Source organism: Artemia sp. Qi Xiang Cuo, chromosome 19, assembly GCF_049724085.1.
Source record: "Artemia sp. Qi Xiang Cuo chromosome 19, ASM4972408v1, whole genome shotgun sequence".
Lineage (NCBI taxonomy): Eukaryota > Metazoa > Arthropoda > Branchiopoda > Anostraca > Artemiidae > Artemia > Artemia sp. Qi Xiang Cuo.
In genome coordinates, this window is record NC_142812.1 from 24,779,586 (window position 1) to 24,805,306 (window position 25,721).

General features: G+C 35.0%; 1 protein-coding gene across 1 annotated transcript in view; it reads right to left on the reverse strand.

The window, feature by feature from the left end:
* The window catches only part of LOC148940643 (cytospin-A-like), a 104,136-nt gene that overhangs the window by 35,095 nt on the left and 43,320 nt on the right, over nt 1–25,721 (reverse strand). Inside the window, exons 2-5 of the mRNA XM_089105031.1 lie at nt 25,377–25,590; nt 20,001–20,229; nt 17,324–17,452; nt 14,604–14,860 (exon numbers count right to left, since the gene is read on the reverse strand). Of these exons, the coding sequence (XP_088961157.1) occupies nt 14,604–14,860; nt 17,324–17,452; nt 20,001–20,229; nt 25,377–25,590 (829 nt within the window). The remainder of the gene's footprint in view (nt 1–14,603; nt 14,861–17,323; nt 17,453–20,000; nt 20,230–25,376; nt 25,591–25,721) is intronic.

Genomic DNA, 25,721 nt, shown 5'->3' on the forward strand with positions numbered 1-25,721 from the left:
CGATCTCAATGCGGGTATTTGCATATCGTAATTGGTGTTGCACATTAGAGTCTCTAATATTGGGTGTTTTTTGCGTGTGTGTGTTTTCTCATTCATTTTTGGAAAAAAAAAGTTGCAAGGACCTAAAAGGCTTACAAATTTTTATACCAGATATCCAAATGGAGTTTCCTTTTGTGGCGGAAGTGTCTATAAAATTTATTGTTTGATTCTGATGCTTCAAAATGTCTTAATGTATAAAAAAAAATGTGTTTAAAATCAAACTTAAAATTTTCTCATAATTTTGCTAGTTATTTTTTTAATATACTACTACTACTACTACCACTAACCACTCACCGCAGCACCAAGCCGCCTGAGGCCAACACAGCTACACACGCTCCTTCTCCAAACAATCTATTCAAAGCCTCCCTTTTTACACCCGCACACGAAGTTCCCATTTCCTTTAAACCTTTCTTTATGACGTCCTCCCACCCCAGACGCGGACGACCTGCTTTTCGTTTAGCCCTAGATGGTTGGCCGAAAAGAACAATCTTCGGCAATCTGTCATTCTTCATCCGCACAACGTGCCCTAGCCACCTCAACCTTTCTTTCATTATAGCCCTAGAGTGCCGCATTGAACCATGTTTTTCGTATAGCCTATTGTTTGAAATACGGTCAGTCAGCCGGGTACCCAGAACAATCCTTAAGCAATTTCTCTGGAAAACATCTAGCAAATCTTCATCCGCTTTTCGGAGCGTCCATGCTCCAGAGCTTGACCACTGTCATCTCTGTAGCTTCTAATATTCTAATCTTGGTTTGCAGACTTATCTTCCTATTCTTCCAGAATTTTTTTAACTGTGAAAAAACACCCTGAGCCTTGGCTATTCTGTATTTAACATCTTCACTGCTCTCACCATCTTTACTAATAATACTACCAAGGTAAGTGAAGCTGCCCACCTGATCAATCTTTTCGTTACCCAATGTCACCTTTTGATCTCCGCTTATTCCTAGCTTTAGTGACTTAGTCTTCTTAACGTCAATTTTCAAATCAATTCTAGCACCCTGAACTCGAAAAACCTCTAAAACTTCATTCATTTTGCTCGCACTTTCATCTAGAATGCTTAAATCATCAGCATAATCCAAGTCCAGGAGACTTTTTCCTACCCATTTGATTCCGTGGTCTCCCATTGCCTTTCCTGTGCTCCTTAAGACAAAGTCCATCGAAATAATCCATAGAAAGGGGGATAGAACACAACTTTGCTTAACTCCTGATTTAACACAAAACCAGCAGCGAACCCCATTTCCTACCTTAACCGTAGGAGTGTTATTCTCGTACATAGCAGTAATCACTTTAATGTATTTGTCTGGTATACCATACAAGGATAAAACCTTTACTAAAGCTCCTCTATCAACAGAATCTAACGCTTGCTCATAATCTATAAAACTGAGGACAAAGGTGTTTGAAAACTCAGGCACTTCTCAATTATTAGCCTAAGAATGAAAATCTGGACGACTCATCCTCTAACTTTTTTAAAACCGCACTGCTCTTCTCGTAAAACTTTGTCAACGGTATCTTTCAGTATCAAAAGTACCATATCACTAAGTAATTTACTACTTACCGAGACCAGACTAATGCCTCGATAATTACCCCACTCATTTTTATCACCTTTCTTATAAAGTGGCTGAATTAAGGTTTTCCTAAAATTGTTAGGTACTTCCCCGTTTTCAAAAATCATATTCATAATCTTCAGTAACTTATTTCTAACCTCAGAGCCACCATATTTAAGAAACTCATTTACCACCTTATCAGCACTTGGAGCCTTATTATTCTTTAATCCTTTTAGTACTGTTGATAATTCCTCCCCACAAAACAAATCTTCCTTCACATCCAAGGTATCACAAACTTTTTCATTTTCCTCTATATTTTTTCCTGCAACTCTATCTCGGTTAAACAAATTCTCAAAATGTTCGGCCCATCTCTCTTTAGTTTTTTCCTTATCGCTGATTGCGACCCCATTCCTATCCTTAACTGGGCCAAGTCCGGACTGACTACTCCCTCTCAATTTGTTAACGTGCCAGTACAATATTTTACTATTATGCCATCTAGCTGCATCTTCCAGATCCTCGGGAATTTTATCCATGGCCTCCACTTCACACCTCCTTAGTTCATATTTTAATGCTTTCTCCACTCGCTTTACATTTCTTTTGTTTTCATACAATCTATCTATCACTCAGATAATTCTTGTACAAGTCCTTTCTCCTTTTTATTAAACATAAAGCTTTTTCACTAATATTCTTAGCTGCAGCTCTAGCTTTCTTCCCTAATACACCTTCAGCAACTTCACAAATTATTTTTCTAAAATTATTCCAACCATCTTCCACAATATCAAATTTTAAACTCTCAAGTTTAGTATTCAACTGTTCCTGGAAAGTTTCTCTAAAATTCTCATCCTGGAATCTACCAACATCATAACTTCCCGGGAGGTAGTTACCCTTCCGAAATTTCAGCTTTAAATTAACCCTAGACACTACTAGATGGTGGTCTTTACTTTTAACATCAATAACAGGACTCCTATATACCCTAGTATCTTGTATTGATCCTGCAAGTCTTCGGTTTACTATAGTAAAATCAATAAGGTTTGGTGTCTTACCATCACGTGAAGACCATGTTAACTTATGAGCCATTTTATGACCAAGCACCATATTAGTTATAACTAGAATGTTATACCTACAAAACTACAAAAGACTGTATCTATTACTGTTTTCTTTTCCTACACCAATTTGCCCAGGCTGGGATACCATATATCCATATTTCTACCAACCTGGGCGTTAAAATCTCCCAGCAATAACATCATATTTCTACCTGGGACCCTGTCTATTTGCTCCTGTAACTGTAAGTATAAAATTCATCTGAGTCACTAGTATCTCCGCCAGTCGGTTCTACAGGAGCGTATACTACTATAACTGATTCCATGAACTTTTTAGTCATAAAATGAGCAATTAGTATTCTATTATTAATACCTTCCCAGCCTAAACAAGACTTAGCAGCTTCCTTATTCATCATGATCCCTACTCCCTGTCTATGTACCCCATCCTTCTTTCCTGAGTGAATAAATTCTATATCACCTAATTTCAAGCTTCCTACTCCTGGGATATGAGTTTCTGAAATTCCTAATAAATACAGTTCGAATCGTCTGAATTCGTCAGTCAAAATGTTGATACGATACTCATTTTTAAATGTCGTAACATTCCAAGTTCCAATTTTCATGTTCTTTAAATCATTGAAATTATTTTCGCATCAGGAAAAGCAATGATCCCGGATACCAGTGCATGACCGGGATCACATATCTTCTCAAATCTACACCGAAGTGCTTAAGCCGGCTTAGAACCAGACAGCAAGAAGTCCCTGGGACCTCCATGAATGGAGGCTTTGTTGCAATCCTGGGCCCATCTTGGTCACAACATGGTTTTCAGCACTTGACGATGCTCTTCTATCAACAAGAGTCGAAATCCTGAACAGACAGTCTCAAGCTTACTACCTCCGACTCATTATATATTCATGACTATAAAATATTATGCTACAACGGGGAGCAAACCACAGTAGATAAATTAGCTAGGAAGAGGTTTTTCAGCCTAAAGACGCCCATCAAAACATACCAAGCCCAGAAAAATTGTCTATTAGTCAGAACCCCGTGCAAATGCCGTGTTGTTTACTAGGCTGTAATTTCCTCGAGGGGTGCTACTCTTCAAAAGGGATTAGAGTTGACAACCAGGTCTCCAGTATTGCGGGTACCCCAAACAGGGTAAGGTAGCCCTTTGCAGAGGCCGTTGTCCATGGGTCTGGATCTTATGCCCTGTCACAGTTGTCCTCCCATAGAGGATTCTCCCGCGATGGTGTTTTGCATCCCCATGCAATTTAACCCATTACTGGGAGAAGGTTTGTAACTCATGGGAATTGTGTACAAACCAGTGGGCCCCTTTGAGTGTACATCTGAGGGGCCTTCCTCCTCATTTGCCCGTATTTATGACCTTAGGTAATGGTGTTTCAATATGAGCAATTGACCCCCAATGGAGAGGTTTCACCTTGGTCAATTCTTTTCATGGAGATTCCGCTCATTAACATAGGTTGATTCTCAATTATCTCCTAGGAGCACGCTGAGTCCCAATAGGGAAGTCATAAACTTAGAAACTAAACTAATTAAATAAATTATGTTTCCTTTAAACATGGAAAATGGCATAGTCTTCTGTATGACTTTTAAAATATCAAATTATTATAGGGAAGTATGAACAAAGTTATACAGAAGACTTTTCGGTTTTCTTATTTAACATAACTCAACATTGGTTTGTAAAACAAAAGTCTAGCCAACTTTATTGATCTACTTTATCATTAGCCTTTAAAACTAATGTGTAACCTGTTTTATTGATTTACTTCAACATTAGCCTGTAAAACTAATGTAAAAAAAACTAATGTAAAATTAATGTAAAACTAACATCTACCATAATTTATTGATTTACTTCAACATTAGCTTGTAAAACTAATGTCTAGCCTAATTTATTGTTTTACTTCAACATTGAGGAGCCCTCTTCCTCCTCCACCTGTATTTATTACTCCAGGCAAGGGTGCCCCAGTTTCTATTATAGACCCCCAGGGACAAGGTCCCCCCTTGGTCCGTGCCTCCTATGGAGGTACCCTACATATCTGTAGAGCGTTCCCCTAACAAAGTCCAAAATTTTTATGTCGACTTTCAAAGTTTCATTCTACGCCACCAATGACAAAAAAATACGATATGAATGATCCCATTGTGATAATAAACAAGAAGCATCAAAAATTTAATTCGCTAGGGCCGTCGATTTCTCATAACCTGTATTCCAAAATTTTTTATTTTATAATTATTGAACTAGATTTTTTTAATATTTAGGTTAAAATTTATGATGTTACTAGAGAAATGTAATTAAGCATTGTTAGCATAATCTAGCTTTGTCTATATTGGTCAGAATTATTTTTGTTCGTTAGTTTTATATTTTATATGGCCAGTTTTTTTTTATTTTCTTTTCTTTATGCTCTGTCAGTGTGTACTTCCAATTATCATATTCTTAGAATAATATTAATAGCGTATATAAGCCACAAAGTATACAGCTAAAAAGCAGGGATTACTCGAACTTGATACAAATTCAGTCAGCAAATCTCTCTTAAAACTACTCTGCCGTAGCGTTTTATTTGGGGTGTTAAAGCTCGAGAGAATCAAGTTATTTTTTAGGCATAATTACTAGAAGACACTTTTCAGCCCACTTTCTCACACCATTAAACAATATTTGTAGACAACCCCCAAGAGGGTATTTAAAAAAAAACCTGATCACAATCTGTTGATTTCTGTTCATTATAGGTTATGAATGCCCTCTACAATTTCATCAGAAAAATTTTTTTTTTAATATAAATTTCATAAAAAAATAAAAAATAAGGAGCAAAAAATGCAACTTAGATTTACAGGTCTATATCCTACAATATTTTCTTTGATGGACTAGTAAAGAAACTGAAAATGTTTACCAAACCACTGACATGTGATATTACGTGTGCACATGATTTGCGTGCAGCATTAATTGATAACTTCTGCTCCAACCCTCAGGGGTTTTTAACTCTTCGCAATATGTACAATCAAAGGTGATAGTTGCACCACTATTTATTTGCACGAAACCAAAGTAAATTATAGTGATTAGACAGTGATCTTTGCCAAGTTTTATAGGACAATTTTGACAAGTATAGGCATTTTGCTACTAATAAAGTTTAAAAGCTTGTTTTTGAAATTGCCCAAGTTATTTCTAAAATAACTTACTTCGAATAGAGCCAAGGTTGAAAGAAATTAGGCTCAAAACTAAAATTGGTTGGCAAGATGATGAAAGATCGCTGCAATAGATCAGAAACTGCAAATTGGGCCGCGTCGAGATCAATTGACCGAAAGTGACTTCCTCAGGTAGGCCAAGGCTTCTACAATTTGAAAACTGAATGTTTTACAATTATTTGATTTTAAGACACGTTGTCGCTCTAAGGCACGCATACAGGAATTCAAATCAGAAGGGGCCATAGAGAACCCCCCTCTTCCTCTCGATACTACTTACATCTCAAAATTACCTTCCTTAGAAATTCTTGTTGGAATGACAAGGTAGAGGTGGTAAAGTGATTTTCGTAAGTACGAAATTGTCCGAAAACTAAATAGGTACTTGTGTGGTACACAAGTGTGTGATACTTGTACCACATACCTATGGTACACATGTACCACAGTCCACATGTGGTACTTGTGCCACCTGTACCGCATAAATAGGTACTTGTGTGGTACCAGTATTGTACGGTACACACTCAAGAATTTGGATCGGCAGATCAAACAATAACTGGTTTATGCCTGTCAGTATTTGAGCAAAATTAGCTTAGGTTCAGTTGAAATCTACGCTGTAGGTATATTTTTATTAAATATTTTACATATAAAGATCGTATTTTGGTTTGGTTAGGTATTTAATATTATGCACTCTGTGCTGCCCCCCTTCTTTGTTGTAGCTTTCATAATTTTGTTATTAAGGTATTGTATTTTCATCATATTTTTATATATTTCATGAGAATTAATCTAACTTCACTTCTTGAGTGTGTACCATATAATCCACAAGTACCACTAAATATATTAGACATAAAACAAGAATGTAATTTACAACTTAAAATGCAGGGAATTGGGGAGGGGGAAGCAGTCAATATGTATTGAATAACATGCTTTTTTGATAGAGCAGCCATACTCAAGCTTTAATAAGTTTGAGGGGGAATAGCGAACCCATTGAGAATTTGGTAATATAAATTCGTTTTAGGCCTGATTTCTTCATGAAAAGTGATACTTGTCCGCTCATTTTTGAGGCAATCTACTTTAAGTTGATTTTACATCGTCTTTGCTCAATATTCTTTGCTTACTTGAGCTTGATGTTTGTCTAAGAGATTATTCTTTAATTAGTGAGGAACACATGCACTGATTACATACGCGTGAAACAGCTTACAGAATTTTGTATCTCAGCGTTAATTACATTCATCGTCCGAGAGTATGTCTTCAATAGCGTTGCAGTGACAACGATAAATTTGGTTATATTTTGCTCTAAAAAAGGCATTTTTGAGAATGATATTTGATACCAAACTGAATTTTGCTTTTAATCCTAAGCTAATAAAACTGTTAAAGTGACACCCCCCTCCCTGCTTAATCGGTAAAAAAAAAAGTAAATAAGTACATCGTTGCCATAATATCACCTATATGACAAATTTGCCAAACTTCAACTTACAAATCCAGGATTAAATTTCGATACATATTGGAAACAAAATATAATCACTGTAATGTCACAAAGAAAATATTGCTTGGATATAATTTTAAAAAACCCAGGATAGAGCTGATAAAAAGCTATATAACCTCTCCCTTGGTTAAACTGAACATCAAATGCAACTAAACCTAAAATTATTGAGATACCTCATGCCAGAAGAAGAACATGTCAACATATTCTTGGGAACGATTGACATGATTGCTGAAGCTCTACTAGCAGCTAATCCACCAATCTCAAGGAAGCTTAAGAAACATAACTAAAGTCACATCAATTGGTTTATTATCATTCTTAATTATTACTCCAAAATTCAAAAACGTGGTCTGAAGATGGGATTTAACTAAAAAAAGGCCTGAATAACTGGTTTAGCTTGTTTCCCAGTGGGAAAACAGGATTGCTTATCCGCCCTAACCCCAGGGCTGTAATTGGGGATCATTAAGGTTGGTGTCTTCTTTGCTCCTCCTTCTTTTTGTTGTCTCTTGGCTTGGGAGCCTAACTCCCCTGCTTAATCGAGTAAAAGTAAGTGACACCCCCCTCCCCTGCTTAATCAGTAAAAAAAAGTAAAATAAGTACATCGTTGCCATAATATCACCTATATGACAAATTTGCCAAACTTCAACTTACAAATCCAGGATTAAATTTCGATACATATTGGAAACAAAATATAATCACTGTAATATCACAAAGAAAATATTGCTTTGATATAATTTTAAAAAACCCAGGATAGAGCTGATAAAAAGCTACATAGCCTCCCTCTTGGTTAAACTGAGCATCAAATGCAACTAAACCTAAAATTATTGAGATACCTCATGCCAGAAGAAGAACATGTCAACATATTCTTGGGAACGATTGACATGATTGCTGAAGCTCTACTAGCAGCTAATCCACCAATCTCAAGGAAGCTTAAGAAACATAACTAAAGTCACATCAATTGGTTTATTATCATTCTTAATTATTACTCCAAAATTCAAAAACGTGGTCTGAAGATGGGATTTAACTAAAAAAAGGCCTGAATAACTGGTTTAGCTTGTTTCCCAGTGGGAAAACAGGATTGCTTATCCGCCCTAACCCCAGGGCTGTAATTGGGGATCATTAAGGTTGGTGTCTTCTTTGCTCCTCCTTCTTTTTGTTGTCTCTTGGCTTGGGAGCCTAACTCAATTGCTACTATTAAGGAATTACTGCCCGCAAGCTCGATTTTGAAGATTTTGCTAGAAACGCTTTGGTTGAACAGGGTAGGGGTATTCAAAAGTTGGAAAACACTTTCTAATTTTGAACTTGGCCTTGCCCAAGTCCAGTCAAAGTTGAGATCCACGCAGAGTGATACTACAAAACTTAATGGCCATTTGGAGCAACAATCTATAAAAAATCAAATTATTGTATTTGGTGTTCCTGAATACGGCAGACCTGAATTCGCTGAAGCTACCTTCATAAAAATCTGTAAGGAAAATTTCCTAGCATCTCAGTTGTAACTGATGATTTAGTGTCTGTTAAGAGAATAGGGAAAAAATCAAACAGATCTCAACCAATTATAGTAGATTTTGCAAATCTTAGAATAAGACGATTAATCTTGAAAACAACAAAGATCTCAAGGGGTCTGGAATACTTATTTCAGAAACTTTAACTAAGAAGGGATTAGCACTTCCAATGCATGCAAAAAGTAAACTGGGAATCCACTCAATTTAGTCTGGCAATGGTGATATCTTTTTCAAAACCCCAACCAACAAAGTTATAATGCTTTGTTCAGAGCTGGGTGTTGATAAGCAGTGTCAGGAATGAAGAGTGGAGATAACCCAGACTAATATCATTTTTTTAACTTGACATATTTTTTGCATCTTGCTTTTTATTTTGCTTCGGTTTGTTATTAGTTTTTGCTTGTGTATTTCTTTCTTATTCACCGTTTTACTTCAACTCTATTAATATTCTTCCCACCTTCTTGCTACCAAATTTTTCAGTATCTCTTGTTCAATATTTTCTGGCCTGTTCTTACCCTTACACGCAGCTTAATATGTATTTCACAAACATGCTTGAGATAATTGCCCAACGGTTAGGTGATAATTTGAAACTTTGTGAGTCTGTTCCTAAGATTCCATTATTAGATATCCATTAATTTATTCTCAATGTTTTTCAGTTTGTTACAACCTCCTGCACCTGCATATCACTGGTCTTTATTCTTTATCTAAACTTAGTACAATAGCTCATTTGCTTTCTTTAATTTTCTCATTACTTCATTGTCTCTTTCTTTTCAGTGTTTTCTCCCAAATTCCACTATTTTTCCTTCCACCTGCTTCCCAATCCAGTTTTTTCCCCTAGCTTCTCTTTGAATTATCTTGGCTATCTCTTTGGTCTTGCATTAAATTTATAACTTTCATTTCTCATTATTACTTTTTACCCTTGCATCTGATCTCAATTTGTATTTTGCTGTTTTTTTTGTTTGTTTTTTTTTCAACCGTCCCATATTTATTTTTCTTCTTTTTGTGTTTAACCTTTCATTCTTGGATTACTAATGTTTCCCTCTCTCGATTGTTTTTTAGGCCAGGCTACTTTATTTCTCTTTTTCTGTATATAATGGATCAATTATAGTAAATTCTCTCCTTTTCTTTTTATTATTACCGTTCTCATGTTTTTCTTCCGGACTTCTGACTTAAAAGATATGTGTTATCTCACTGTTTATTATATCGTTAATGAATTTTGGTTTTCTTTCATGCCATGATTCTGCTCTTAGATCATTGTACAAATAATTGTTCTATTGATTACCTTTTCATTTTCCTTTTCTGCTTATTCCTCTTTAACTATATCCCTATTTTTACATCCACTTCTTATAAATGACCGCTGTTGACAATGATCACTCTAGTTAGGATGAGTCTATTCCCATTCAATTTAAATTGCTTGAGGAGACTCTTCTAAATGTTTTAATTTAATTGGTGACTCATCTGGGACCCCACCTAATATCTCTTTTTTAGTAAAGTAATTCTACTGCATATTATGTCTATCGATATTACTACTACTACTACTAACAACTCACCGCAGCACCAAGCTGCCTGAGGCCAACACTGCTACGCACGCTCCTCCTCCATTCCAATATATTCAAAGCCTCCTTCTTTACACCCACCCACGAAGTTCCAATTTCCTTTAAATCTTTCTTTATGACGTCCTCCCACCCCAGACGGGGGCGATCTGCTTTCCGTTTAGCCATAGATGGTTGGCCGAAAAGAACAATCTTCGGCAATCTGTCATCCTTCATCCGCACATCATGCCCTAACCACCTCAACCTTTCTTTCATTATAGACCTAGAGAGCGGTATTGAACCACATTTTTCATATAGCCTATTGTTTGAAATACGGTTAATCAGCCGGGTACCCAGAACAATCCTTAAGCAATTTCTCTGGAAAACATCTAGCAAATCTTCATCCGCTTTTCGGAGTGTCCATGCTTCAGAGCCATATTTGACCACTGTCATCACTGTAGCTTCTAATATTCTAATCTTGGTTTGCAGACTTATCTTCCTGTTCTTCCAGACTTTTTTTAACTGTGAAAAAACACCTTGAGCCTTGGCTATTCTATTTTTAACACCTTCACTGCTCCCACCATCTTCACTAATAATACTACCAAGGTAAGTGAAGCTTCCCACCTGATCAATTTTTACATAACCCAACATCACCTTTTCACCTTCTCTTATTCCTAGCCTTAGTGACTTACTCTTTTTAACATTAATTTTCAAACCAATACTAGCACCCTGGACTCGCAAAACCTCTAAAACTTCATTCATTTTGCTCACACTTTCATCTAGGATGCTTAAATCATCAGCATAATCCAAGTCCAGGAGATTTTTTCCTCCCCATTTGATTCCGTGGTCTCCCATTGCCTTTGCTGTGCTCCTTAAAATAAAGTCCATCAAAATAATCCATATAAAGGGGGATAGAACACAACCCTGCTTAACTCCTGATTTAATACAAAACCAGCTGCTAACTTCATTTCCTACCTTAACCGCAGCAGTGTTATTCTCGTACATAGCACTAATCACTTAAATGTATTTGTCTGGTATACCATACAAGGATAAAACCTTTACTAAAGCTCCTCTATCAACAGAATCGAACGCTTGCTCATAATCTATAGAACTGAGGACCAAAGGTGTTTGAAAACTAAGGCACTTCTCAATTATTAGCCTAAGAGTGAAAATTTGGTCGACACATCCTCTACCTTTTCTAAAACCGCACTGCTGTTCTCTTAAAACTTTGTCTACGGCATCTCTCAGTCTAAAAAGTATCATATTACTAGGCCGGAAACGTGAATTCTGTTATTAATTTCTCAGTTCTTCATTTAAACATTCAAGCCTCTGTTCTTCTTTAAATAATTTGAAGTCTCTCATAGCTAATTCTTCTCCTCAGATTATTGGACTCTGAAACATTTCTTCACAAGGGTAACGATATGCTTTTGGATATTTCTGGATATACATAATTTGGAGTTTGTAAATATATTAGAGAAAAAAAGGTGGCTTAGCATTTTATATTGCTGATTACCTGGATTATACTTTGTGCAGTGATTTGGATGGAATTTTTGAGTCTATTTTCATTCAAATTTTTATTGACAACCAAAAAACAACCATCAGGAAAATATACCGCCCACCAAATGGGTCTATTCCTTCTTTCCTAGGAATTTTTGATAAGGTTATGTCTGAAATATGCAGAAGTAACTATGAAAATATCGTTTTGGAAGATTTCAACATTGACCTGTTAAAAACTTCGTCTACAACTTCTTATGACTTTTTATCTCCTGCTTCATCCTTTAATGTTTCCTTGCATCACTATTCCTACGAATTACTGACACATCTACCGCATTAATTGACAACATTTTTTCTACTTTAATACCTAAATCCAGCTTTGTTATCATGTCTGACATCTCTGACCACTTTCAATGCCATACAAATTATTCAATCTCTGGTCTACCTTTATTATTCCGTTACCAAAAGCATTAACTTGAACAGTTTAAGTTTCGATTACCTGATACCTCCCGAGTTTTTTACCGATGCAAGTCGGTCTGTTGCTAGCCCTTTCAGCCAATTTTATGATGTGGTCAGAGGCCTTTGTTGATAGTTGCTGTGCAACCTCAACTTCTAGCAAATCTAGCCAATCGAAAAAAAAAGAACTCTTACTTTTGCACACTGAGTAGACGTCAGGTAATTCCAAAGAGGTGTTATATATAGTACATGTGGAAGGGTAATGACATTATACAGTGATGTACGGTATTTACGGCAGAACCGATGTCTCTTACTAATAACTGACCCGTATGCACTTCAGATTTTCACTTCTATGTGGCGTACAAACAGCGTCCCAGTGGGGTGGAGGCTTCGACCGATTGGCAAACCAAGGTAAGTAATGCTCTCAGATTGTTTCACAACTGAATCGTACAAGCGTTCTGTTCCTCGTGCCCCTTGGATGACTGTAGCTGTTCTTAATAGTAAAAAAAGAAAGACTTATTTGTGGAATGCATTTAAGTCCTCTAACTCTCATCATCTTGAAAAGTATAAAAAACATAGAAATCTATTGAACTCCTTAATTCGCAAAGCCAAGTGTATCTATTACTCCCATATGTTCTCCAAATTTGGCACAAATATGTGAAAAAATTCTGGCAACATATAAATACAGTTCTTCATTCAAATTCAAAAGAAATAGCTTGCCAAATAAATTAATTTCTAAGGGGACAGTAATAACTAATAGCAAGACCGTAATGTGCGAATTTTGTTCTCATTTAGCATCCATAGAGAAATCAATTTCTGAAGACATTTTTAATACTGCTTTTTCTACCAGTGACTTTAAAAAATACCTAGGTCCTTCTTGTCAGAAATCTATGGATTTAGGAAACGGAAATCCTGTTTCCGAGTTTGAAGTCCAAAAAGTCGTCTCTGAGCTAACAGGATCTTCCTCTAGTGGACCTGACCAAATTCCTGCCAAGGCTTTTATCTTTATATTATCTCTATTCTATCTCATCCCACCATTCTTGTGAACTTATCATTTTTGAATGAAACTTTCCTTAGTGATCTAAAATCTTCCAGATTAGTTGTTCTCCATAGGATGGTTCTTGAGATGATCCTTCTAATTATCGACTGATTTCTCTTTTATCAGCTGTTCATAAAATTTTTGAAAAACATATGTACTCTAGACTTCTGATGATGTTTAAGAGACTTGATCAAATATTAAAGCTCAAATTCTGCATGCTGAAAAGTCTTGTACCAGAGCTTTTTCAGCAAACTAGCATAAAACTTTACCATTTCTCACCACTGAAATACTACTACTAACAACTCACTGCAGCATCAAGCTGACTGAGGCCAACACAGCTACACACGCTCCTCATCCATCCCAATCTATTCAAAGCTTCCCTCTTTACACACTCCCAGAAAGTTCCCATTTACCCTTAAATCTTTCCTTGAGACATCCTTTCACCCCATTCGAGGACAACCTGCTTTTTGTTTTGGATTAGAAAAGAAAAAAACATGGATAACAAATCAGCAGAAAATAAGCAAAAAACATACGACACCAAACAACATCGGAAGGTGAAGTTTTTTTTTAAAGATACTTCAGGAATCAATTTTAAATAAAAGTAGATAAAAAATCCGCAGAAAATAAGCAAAAACTTTTGAGACCAAACAAAATCGTAAGGTGCAGTGTTATTTAGAAGATACTTCAGGAGTCAATTAAAAAAAAAAAAAAAAAAAAACGCGGATAAAAAATCGGCCGAAAATAAGAAAAAACATGTGAGATCAAACAACATCAGAAGGTGCAGTTTTCTTTTGAAGATACTTCAGGAGTCAATAGATCGTTAATGTTCGAATTTTTAGGTGTGAAATGCGTTGTCAAAGTAAAATAATCACTTTTGCTGAATCATTTTTACGGTTCAGCGTTTACAGGTTTTCGTTTTGAATGATAATCTGTCATCTCTCATCCGCAGAACGTGCCCTAGCCATCTCAACTTTTACTCAACTTTCAACTTTTACTGTTTCTCAACTTCTCACATCTCAACTTTTAATGTTTGAGATGCAGTCAATGAGTCAGGTATCCAGAACAATCTGTGTGTAGTTTCCCTGAAAAATATCTAGCAAATCCTCCTCCGTTTTTCGGAGCGTACACGCTTCGGAACCATACTTGATCACTGTAGCTTCCAATATTCTAATCTTAGTAGATCCAATGATAAAAGTATGTGTTCTAATACAAGTTTTAACTCTAGCATTGTCACAAAATCCCTTGTTTTGCTGGTAATACAATCCTTAATAGTATATTTTCAGACAATTTGCATACCTGTGATGGTTTTCCTCCATTTGTTGAATTCTTCCTTGAAGGCAAGCAACGCTCAGATGACTTTCCATGCTTCTCTCTGATCTTCGATCCCAAGACTCGCGATCAGATAATCCAGATCTGGAATCCGGCGTTGACCTTGTATCAGAATCTGTAGATGAGATACATTTAGCTGGCATGGCAGATACAACAACAGATTCGTCTGGGTGAGGAACTCGAATTTTCGACGGCTGTGGAGAAGGTCGGCCATCATAGGTGTCCTACATTAAATAATTTTGCTGTATTTCATATATCTATTTTGACCAGTCAAACAAAAAGATAGGGAACAAACAATACAACTCAAAAAAGACAAGTGAGGAATAACTATAGAAAAAAAATATGGCAATACTGTACAAGTAAAAATAAAAATAGAGATCAAGAAGAAAAAGATAGGATAAGTACTCTAATGCACCTAATTATTACATCATATTCAACAATTAGCTTCTCAACCCCTTATATCTTCATATTTTTTTTGTTTTGGACCAAAAGATGTATCACCAAAGGGCACAAATTTTCAAAAAACAGTGCATTGTTTTTTATACCCTAAATTGTTCTTATCAAAGTTAACAAACCAAGTGGGTGGATTTTCTAAGACCAAACTGCCTTTCAATGACGAACAAATAAAAGTTCAAATGAGGATAAGTCCTTTTATTAGACAGTGAAAACCAATACAAAAATCTGGATATTTCGATCACATACACCAGTGATCGTCATCAGCAGATAAACTTCATTAGCAGTTTATCTGCTGATGGCGATCACTGGTCTATGTGATCGAAATATCTAATTTTTTTGCATTTGTTTTCATTGTCTAATAGAAGGACTTAACCCATTTGAAATTTTATTTGTAAACCAAAGTGGAAAGTAAAGTAAATATTTAACAGCCTCAGAAATTTTTTTTTAGTTTTTCATTCGGATATTGTAAAAATCTTTCAAAATGGACCTGGATACACTAAATGTCGAAGAACTACTATGCAATATACCAAAAAGCTAATAAATAAACTTTCTCTTATTTTCTAATGCCTTACAATTAGCCATACTTTCTTTTTTTTCCGAATAAAAACGATAGAAATTTTAGTAATTAAGCCTCAAAATGGAAGTCTAAATAATGAACACAACTTAAAAGTATTATGTAATATTACGGAATTATTTCGGAATTCGGTATTCTTCAGAGATGTTCAAATTTTTTTTTTATTTAATTTTCGTTTTAGGTTTTGACATTTTGCTAAAGATAAAAATAATCCCGATCAAATCATAACAGTAATTAACATACCGTGACGTTTATACCGTGTATTCAGCCACAAATATCTGTGTTAAAGCGATCTTCGTTCAGGAGCAAAATTTTCTAGCTGCCAGATTCTAGCCTATTTCAAACCGCGAGGCTTACTCTCACCCCCCCCCCCCAAAATCTTTGTCCGACTCCTAAAAAGTAATAAAAATACATATGAACAAATTTTAATGAGTCTTGTATTTGATTTTGTAAAACACCTCCCAAAAAAACAGCCCCCCTCCCAACGACAAAAAACCTGGATTAGATACTGTCTAGGAAGACTTTGAGAATTTAAAACTGAAGTCAGCGAGGCTTACTTTTGAAGTTAAAAATAAAATTTCGTTTTTAGATACTGTCTTTGAAGATTTTGAGAATTTAAAGTTAAAATCGCCGAGGTTCGTTTTAACTTTTAAAGCAAAAAAATAAAAATTTGGTTTTTAGATGCTGTCTAGGAAGACTTTGAGAATTTAAAACTGAAGTCAGCGAAGCTTACTTTTGAAGTTAAAAATAAAATTTCGTTTTTAGATACTGTCTTTGAAGATTTTGAGAATTTAAAGTTAAAATCGCCGAGGTTTTTTTTAACTTTTAAAGCAAAAAATTAAAATTTGGTTTTTAGATGCTATCTAGGAACACTTTGAGAATTTAAAACTGAATTCAGCGAGGGTTACTTTTGAAGTTAAAAATAAAATTTCGTTTTTAGATACTGTCTTTGAAGATTTTGAGAATTTAAAGTTAAAATCGCCGAGGTTCGTTTTAACTTTTAAAGCAAAAAATAAAAATTTGGTTTTTAGATGCTGTCTAGGAAGACTTCGAAAATCAAACAGTTAGTGGTACCAAACTATTAACAATTCGGCCCGAAAGTAACCGAGACTCTAAAAACAGAATTTTTATAGCAATTTTTATATGACATGTAGTAACCATAAGAATCGATACACCAAAAGAATTGGCTTTTAATGCTGATTCCTAACATATAAAATTCATTAATTTTAATATTACCGGTCTATACCTCTTAATGTTATGAGATGATCGCTCTTCGCGATAAAGTTTGGTTTTTTACCATATTTCTTTAAGAAATACTGCTCAAGCACAAGGGCAGTTGAATTTAAAGGAGAAGTATTTTTTTTTAACTTTAAGACTTTTAGCTTAAAGACCGAGGGTTTAAGTAGAGGAAAACCCCCTTTACCGAGTAATTTGCTCCTTAATGGTATTACTTACTGTTAGTTTTAAAAACTTGTTTTTTTTATTTAATTTAATGTTAAAGTCAACGAGAGATTAAAATTTCATGAGCGATTAAAGCTTTTAATCATAATAAAAAGTTATATTTTCAAGCATAAATATTGTTGCCCTCAGTAGAATCTAAACAGCCGATTTTTCGAAATGTACCAAGAAAACAAGGGGGACAGTAAATAAACAATACCTCCGTCTCTCGATAAGGAACTTTGAGCTCAGTAACATGACGGTTGTCAGTGGCATCATAAGATTCAGGTGTATAATATGGTGTCAACTGCTGCGACTGATACTTCCCGGTATTTGAAGACTGTACACCCTGTTAATATAAAAAGACATAAGTAAGTCTCAGTGAATCAAAAACAGACATGAAATAATTGCATTTGTAAATATGTACATAATCGGACATATAACCACAAAATATACCCTAATATTCAATATCCACTAGCTTTCGATCCACCCAACAATTTATCATTTGTAAAACTGGTCTTAGTTTAAAATGAGTTTAGTATCACAAGTATAAGGTTATTTTGAAGAAAGAAAAGCATATTCAGAACATATATATTTGCTTAAATATTTTGGTTGGATCCAAAAAGTATCTGGCGGAACTGGCGCTAATGCCGGCAAAAATATTATCTATAAAATAGTATTATGTTACGGCCCAGCAATGCGTCTTTAACAGGAAAATGACTTATCAAAAGATTGAGTCCGTCACCACAGGTTTAAATGCTCACAATATATGGATTGTCATTTCGAACTACTTCTTAAATATTAAAAAAATATACGTTTACCTTAAATACTTTTATCATTTTTAAAGTATGGGGTCTTTTAGTTAGTCTGGTACTCCATATAAAAAAAATTGTGCTTGTTATAATTTTAATGAAGTAAATATTAGTGAAACAAAATAAAGAAGATACATAAAGGAAAATGTTACTCTTTTTTAAAACTATGTCTGAAAGAAAAGTGGAAAGAATGTTACGGATATACGCAGCAATGTTCAGACACCGTGGCACCATGTGATTCATTTATTATGATACTAGAGGCATTTGTAACCTCAGTAAATTTGCTAAGAGAGAAGCCCTATTTTCCAATACTATATGTACAGTGTTATAGATGAGAAGCCAAACTTTTGTGACTAATCGAAAATAATTAAGCGATTTCAATTGTTTCATTGGATAGCTAAAAATATTACTGTGTTTTTACTTTCTCGTATTTAATATTAATACGTGTTTTTTGAAATTATCCTGTTAAATTATATCTGTTTGGAACTTTAAACGAGCAGAAAAGAACTTCTATAAGAAGTCAAACTTAAATCGAAAAAAAAACGACAAAGGATGGCGAAATCAAACCTAAAATAATCAGAAGTTACAATAAATAGTCGAGCAAATCTTTGACAAACCGAAATTGCCGCAAATTGGAATGGTGCTATCCGTGCCAACAGTGCCTCGAATCCCCTCGCAGCTAGAGTTTCATTCGTACTCTATTGAAAACAAGATATATTTGGACAAACATTTCTATTTTCAACGTAACGTTAAATAAAATAAGGAATGATATATGAATGAAAAAAGGAATGATTGTGCGACAAGCTTTGTAGAGCTTACCACATTTGGTATTAATAAATAAAAATTAAAAAGATAGTAAATGGATACTATACAATCAAAATAAGATTAAAAGACACTAGGAAAAAATTAGATACTACATAAAAAAAATAAAAAGATAATATGAAAAATCAAAATAAGAAGCAAACTTCAAGGGAAAAACCATCAAAGGAAATGAACATCAATTTTAGTCTTTCTTTTTAAATACGGAGAGCATTTTCAACAGTTGTCCGTTTTTTTTAAATTAATTCGATGTAAACGCAACGAAACTCAATAGCTGAATAAAACTTTCGGAAAAACCAATTGCTAATATTTGAAGCAATCTATGTAGCAATAGAGTAAAAAACAAAATCATCTTAAAAAGAGCATAAAAATAACTTTCAGAAATATCAACTGGCAATATCTGAAGCAGTAATTTTACTGCTCAACAAAGCGCAGACGATGTACCAGCCCTAAGGCGGGGGAGGGGGTGAATTAAAAATCCATCTTTATTGTAAAACTGCATGTCGTGACTCGTGATTTTCCAAATTTTGAATACTCAAATCAAATTGTGGAAAAACAAGAGGCTATGAAGACACCATTTGATGAGGCTGCTTGCTACCAGCAACGACTAATACAAGAAAACAAACGTCACTTCAAAAGAATAAATACAGATATTTTTATTGATTTTTGAAATTAAATCTAACAGCTTTATTTGACATTAAATTAATATATTAAAATTACAAAATAAATATCCAAAAATATTTCTGTAATATCTAAGAGAAGATGTCTCATGAGTAATACATTCCCAGGTCTTCATTTTTCCTCAAATTCAAGTACCCCACTCTCCAATGGAATATCTTTTTAATTACAACAAACATAATAGTGACAAGCATTGGCCAAACACCTCAAATTTCAAGGGACCGTTCTTTTTAATCACAATAACCATAGTAGTGACAAATGAATCTAAGGACCATATTGAACCGAATATGAAAGAGACCCCCTTTTAAAAGCATTAAGATATTTGGGGACTCCCTATAGTTAAAGCAGTCGACAAATCTACCTCCAAAAAGAGCTTTTAAACAATTAAAGGTTTTCTGTCTTGCGACTTTAGACGACGTAATTGCTACTTATCCCTGTAAAAGATCCAGCAATTGAAAAATCAATTACACGCCCTATGCCCTGTAGGACCCTTCATATGCCCTGCAATGGCCCTGGAGAATCTTTATCCTTTTTTACAACTTAGCATAATATCATCAAAAAGTCATGATAAAAGGAAAATAAACTAGCCGTTTCTGAAACTGATCCAACTTCTACCTCGGGTGTTAAAAAGACTTCGCTCATAGCTATTCTCATAGGATGCAGTGGAATTCTTTTCCTCGACTCTCCCTGTATTATTACATCTAAGCTGTCAATCGATGTGTTTCTATCTTCTTCTTCTTCTTTATGACGGGATTGGAAAGGTGCTGGATCAGAACGAGACTTGCTGATAGAAATGTTTTCTTCAGCTCGACACTCTCTATAAAGAAAGTTTCATCATACAACTTTAGATAAAATCTAACATAGAAGGGAACAATTGGACCTCTGGCACGTGTGTTAACCATCTCTCAGCAGCCATTCTTTAGCATACTCGGGAAAAATATATAAACAGATACGTAAAAATATAAGAAACGTGTGTAGATTTTAACCAATTTGCATGTGGAATAGATCCCTACAGAAGGTTTGGACATTATTTGACACACAGTGTCAATTGTAGCTGAAACAAGGAACTTTATTTTAAAGCTAAATCACTAGGTAATATCAGGGAATACAAGTTTCTCACTTTTTCCTTGGACTTTCGTATTTTAATAGATTTTAATTATTCTTGGCAGTTCCTTAATTGTTTAAAATCTAATTCCTAAGTATGATTGGTTTAAAGAGTTTCCGATATTTTCTCTATTCTTCCTTTACTTAGTCTGCGCATATTAAATTTAAGTTTTTTCATATAAAACTTAAATTTAGTTTTAAAAATTTTAATATTTAAGGGCAAAAATTGTAACATTTACAGTATTGATGGTACAGCAGGGATTGGCAAAATCTACATTTGGCCCCCCCCCCCCTGAGAAAAGCCTAACTCCGGTTTTGGATCTAAGATGGGGGCAGAACAAAAATATCTTTATTTTGATGTCCTTGGTACTTCAAGTTACACTTTAGTATGGACCTTGTCAGACTGACCGGATACAAATTGGCATTCGTATTTGACAGCCAAAAATGCTGATCAATTTATAAGGGCTATTCTCATGAATGTGACAAATAAGAGTTTCAAATAGGGATAAGTCCTTTATTAGATAGTGAAAAACAAAATTTCACTGTCATTTTAATAGTTTTTTTTTCACTGTCTAATAAAGGACTTATCCCTATTTGAAACTCTTATTCGTTTCGTCAAAGAAACGCAGTGTGGTCTGTGAAAAATCAAACTTATGTATGTAATTAACGACAACCAAGCACTTTGACATTCGAGTCTATTAAATGCATTTTTAAAATGTGATCTTCGCCGAGTTGCCTTTCGAACAGGAACTTTCTTTATGCTTTTTTTATGCAAGTGCAAAATCATTCTTAAGGTTTTTAGCACTTGTTTTTTTTTTTCGCTAAAAACATATGTCAATTTCTCAGGCCGCAAGTACTGATTTTTATTAGCATTGGTGGTAACACAATTAAACAATTATCTTAAATGAGTTTTTAAAATTCTTTCTCCATATGTTATTAGAAAAATGAACCAAAGCATATGTGACAAATACAATATAATTAAATCAATTTTAAAATACGACCATAAACTGTTGAAAATAATCAAAAATTTTCAGAATACTGAACAGCTGCTTATTTTGACATAAAAAGTTGACTAATGTGAGAGAGCATCTTAGACAAAAGGGGTCTCCAGCAACTAGATACTAAGAATATTAATTTGATTAATTCAGGAATTAAAACATAACTAGTGCACAAAATTGAAAATCTAGCACGGAACTTCCCTTCCTCATTCTTTTTTCATGACATTTGCGATACTTAATTGAAATTTATTTACCCCTTTTAACCGAGATTTAGAATATTAATATCCAGCTTAAGCATTTTGGACTTTTTGACTTAATATCCAGCTTAAGCTCAGGTACTTGCAGAGCAAAAGGCCTCTGCTCCCCCTGGAAAAGAATACGGCGTGTATTTTTAAGATTTGTCTTATAATATCTTATCTTCCAAATGTTTTGCCTGTTTTTAAGGGGGGGAATTTGTTTTTGATAGAAAATTCAATTATATTGGAACAATTAAATCTTGAAACTGTGGTCTTCCATTGGTGTTGTCTCCCCGTAAATTTTGGGAAGAAACTCCTTGTAACCAAAGGTATGTGCAAGCACCCTTCCTGCTTACTATGAACCTACTAAGCACAGTAGAAGTAACATACAGTAGCAAAAATTCCTATACTCCCCATTGAAGATTTTTGACACATCTGAAACCACACAAGCTTCATGACCCCGCCCTCGTGCAGGCGCAATGACAAATGTTTCCGACGGAAAACCAATTAGCAACTGAAACTATGGATCTGACGGTTGGGAAACTTCCCAAATTGCGCGCTATGAAATGTGTGTCATCTTTAGAGAAACATTTCGCTTTTTATATTACCTCTACTCTGCTACTAAGCAACTAAACCTGAAAGAACAGATCCAGGAGAATTCTTAACTCCAACCTATCCTATAACCCACCACTTTAGTGTTAGTTTTGAAAACCCCAGCCTTTAGGTGAAAAAAAAACGCATAAAAAACGCAACAAAAAAACGCATAAAAAAATTGCTTATATTCGCTTTTGTTACGTTTTTACAAGTCGGACAAGCAGTTCAAGAGGGGGGGGGGGTTCAACTCTCCCCTTGGATACGGCCTTGCCATATCTTTTAAATCTCTTTTTTTTATGTATAGCAAATGGATCGGCGAATCATTTACTATTAACCAAATTAAGAAAGCTTGCTACATTAATCTCCACAGACTGTTTCAAAAATGATTAAATACAAGTTCTTAAAAGTTTTATTCATATATCTATTTTCTATACTTTTGAGCGAGTCAATAGTTTTTCTATACCTTATATGTTCGGTAGCTTGACCAGATTCCTGAATCGAAAAATTACTCCATTACTCCATCTCAACGACTATCCAGCCCGAAGACATTTAAAAAAAAAAATTGCACAGAAACTAGCTGATCCCCCTAAATTTTTCACTCTGTAGACATAGTCTAGGGATATCATTTTTTTACGAGATATCCCTACCAAAGGTTCAGAAATTCTTAAACTACATGCAAAAAACAGGAAATTCACCAAACACGGAGATAAAATGGGGTTCTTCTTTGGGTTTGATGTTAATTGTCAGATATTTTCTTGGTTTTTAATCCCCCTCCCCTCCCCAAATTAAAGTACCTAAATGACGTCTCAAGTGATATGGGCAAAGCAGTACAGCCCTTAGTGAATGGGAAGGGTGGTCAAAAGCTTTTAAGGCAGATTAATATGCATTGCAAAGAGCATTTAAAACCAAATTTTCAGAATGTTTTAGGTGGGGGGGGGATTCTTTTTAAACAGAATTAGGTCAGAAATCCACACTCGCACCCCCCTTCTACTGTATGTAACTTACTGACCGTATGGAAACTTGAATGAATTGAGCTTACAAAAAAACGGAAGAAAACTGAAAATGCTGTTGTTTAAAGCAATTATGAATGAGGAAGGCCTTTCATCCTTGAGGCATTTTAATGAAAAACTCTCGTTTTCTAGCTTGTCTTTGTTGTTTTATCGTATTGAGGGTTATCTAAAACACAAGAGGGCCTCAAACCCCTTCACCCCCCACTTTGTACACCAGTTTCATTTTTGTATAGCAATTTGTTTTTCTGTTTGCGAACCGACGCTTCAAGGACAAGAGCTCATTTAGGAGTTTCTGCTTTTAACATTAAAGCGAGCATTCTTATATAATACGGAGGCTGGCAGCCCCACCAAAAAAACCCTCTTTACGGCTCAATTTCTTATCAGAACGTCTTTACAAAAACCACCTTTACAGCTCAATCAGAACATTTTGATACATAAAAACTAACGTCCCGCAATAAGATGGGAGCTACCAATTTCTAAACACCCATATTAAACACATCTTACACTTCTCCTGAATAGGGAGTTACACTCCCTCCTTATTTTACTTATCCACCACTTATGGAAAGTTCGAAATTAGTGGCATAAAGATGCCTGGACCATAGGTATCATCCATCCTACAGAAAAACCCTACTGACATCCCCCCCCCCAAAAAAAATATTTTGCTCAGCACCTTGACCCTCTTTGGCATAAAAATTGTCATTTTGCCACACTAAATGACGGAAGACAATTTACGATGGTAGAATTTCTTTTGTTGCTTAAACAGAGCACTAGAAATTAAGATAACTCCCTCATTGTAATATACGATCACTAGTTCGAAATAATCACCTCTGAAAAAAAAAACACACATACTCGATTCGACCCCTCCTCCCCTCTCAGGAATGGCACAAACTTGCTTTTTCTTGGATTCCACCTTGAAATCCCTATTTCAGGGTTCTTGGACACTTTAAATTCCACGATGTAATTTTCAGCTGGACTTACTCTATTTTACGGGCGTTTATCTGCCTTGCATCTAAATGTCTCTCCATTGTATATAAAATTTCTCGCGCCGGTAACTTTTGACGAAAAAATTTAAACTTAATGAATTATATACATTTAGAATCAGCATAAGAACTCTCTTGATGCATCTATTGTAATTAAAATGTAATTTTCTTAAAATTCCGGTTTCCCTTTGCTCTTTACTAACAGTTAGTTACCACGAGCTGTTTCATTATATAGACCTTATTGTGGGAGTAATATTTTGTGGGTAACTTTGAGCTTAATAAGTTTTTCATATTTTGAAGAACCATAAAATATAGAGACTATTCTATTTACAATATTTTTTTTAATTCAGTTTTTAAATATTTGTTTAAGATAGACATGGTTTACCCGAGGGTTCATAAATGCCAAATACAGAGAGATTGGAAAGGGGGAGGGAATTACTCAAGGTTCGTGTGAATGGCATCTCAAGAATAGTTGGAAAACATGGACCTTTAAATATTGTTTTTTCCATTCTAGCTCCCCTTCTCCCTCCCCACAGAAAGACCGAATGGCACTCCTCCTCTTAAAAATGCATTAGGCCTCAAGTTTATTAATTCATTTAAATTGGGTCTATAATCAGTTCTTGGACGAATGTTCAACCGTGCAGTTGTATGTCCCCTGAAACAAAGGGAAATGAAAATAGATTGTTGATAGTTCAAGTAATTGACTATGGTATCTAAGAGTTTACGCTCGATAGCATTTAGGCCCTATTTAGGCCAAAATCAAGCACTTGAGTGTGATGTAATCTACGTTGCTATTTATAAGGGCACTAGAACTTTCAATTTCCTTTTTAATTTAGCTCTATCCTGATATTCTATTTTCACAGCTATGATATGATCAGCTCTGGGAACAAAAATCCTCCTGGCCAACTACCAAAACACACAAAACGTAATAAAAAAGTATTAATTGTTATTTTGGATTTTTTTCATTCTGGTTTCACTTTTATTTTTACATTATTTTCCAATTTTTGTAAAACAAGTTTTTGTTTCTCGAAGATCTCTTTACCTGTAATTCTTAACCTCAGGTGACTCCTGAGGAATTCCAAAACTGTCAAGTGATATTGGCGATGCCAGCTGACCTCGTAGGGGGCTTAAAAAGTGAGATGGAACAGGCAACCTTGAAGCTATTCTACTGGGTGAAGGAGAAGGATTCTCTGAGGGTGATGTCGATCCAGTTGATTTCGCTGAGCTTTTTTTAAACAACGACTTCAACTTCATTCCTGAAGAATCAAATGCATAAAGAAAGGAGATATTATAAACTGAAAGGAAACACAAAAAAATGCACACAATAGAAATAAAACAAAACAATTCTTAGGAATCATCATTTTTCGTATGAAGCTAAGAGAGGAAA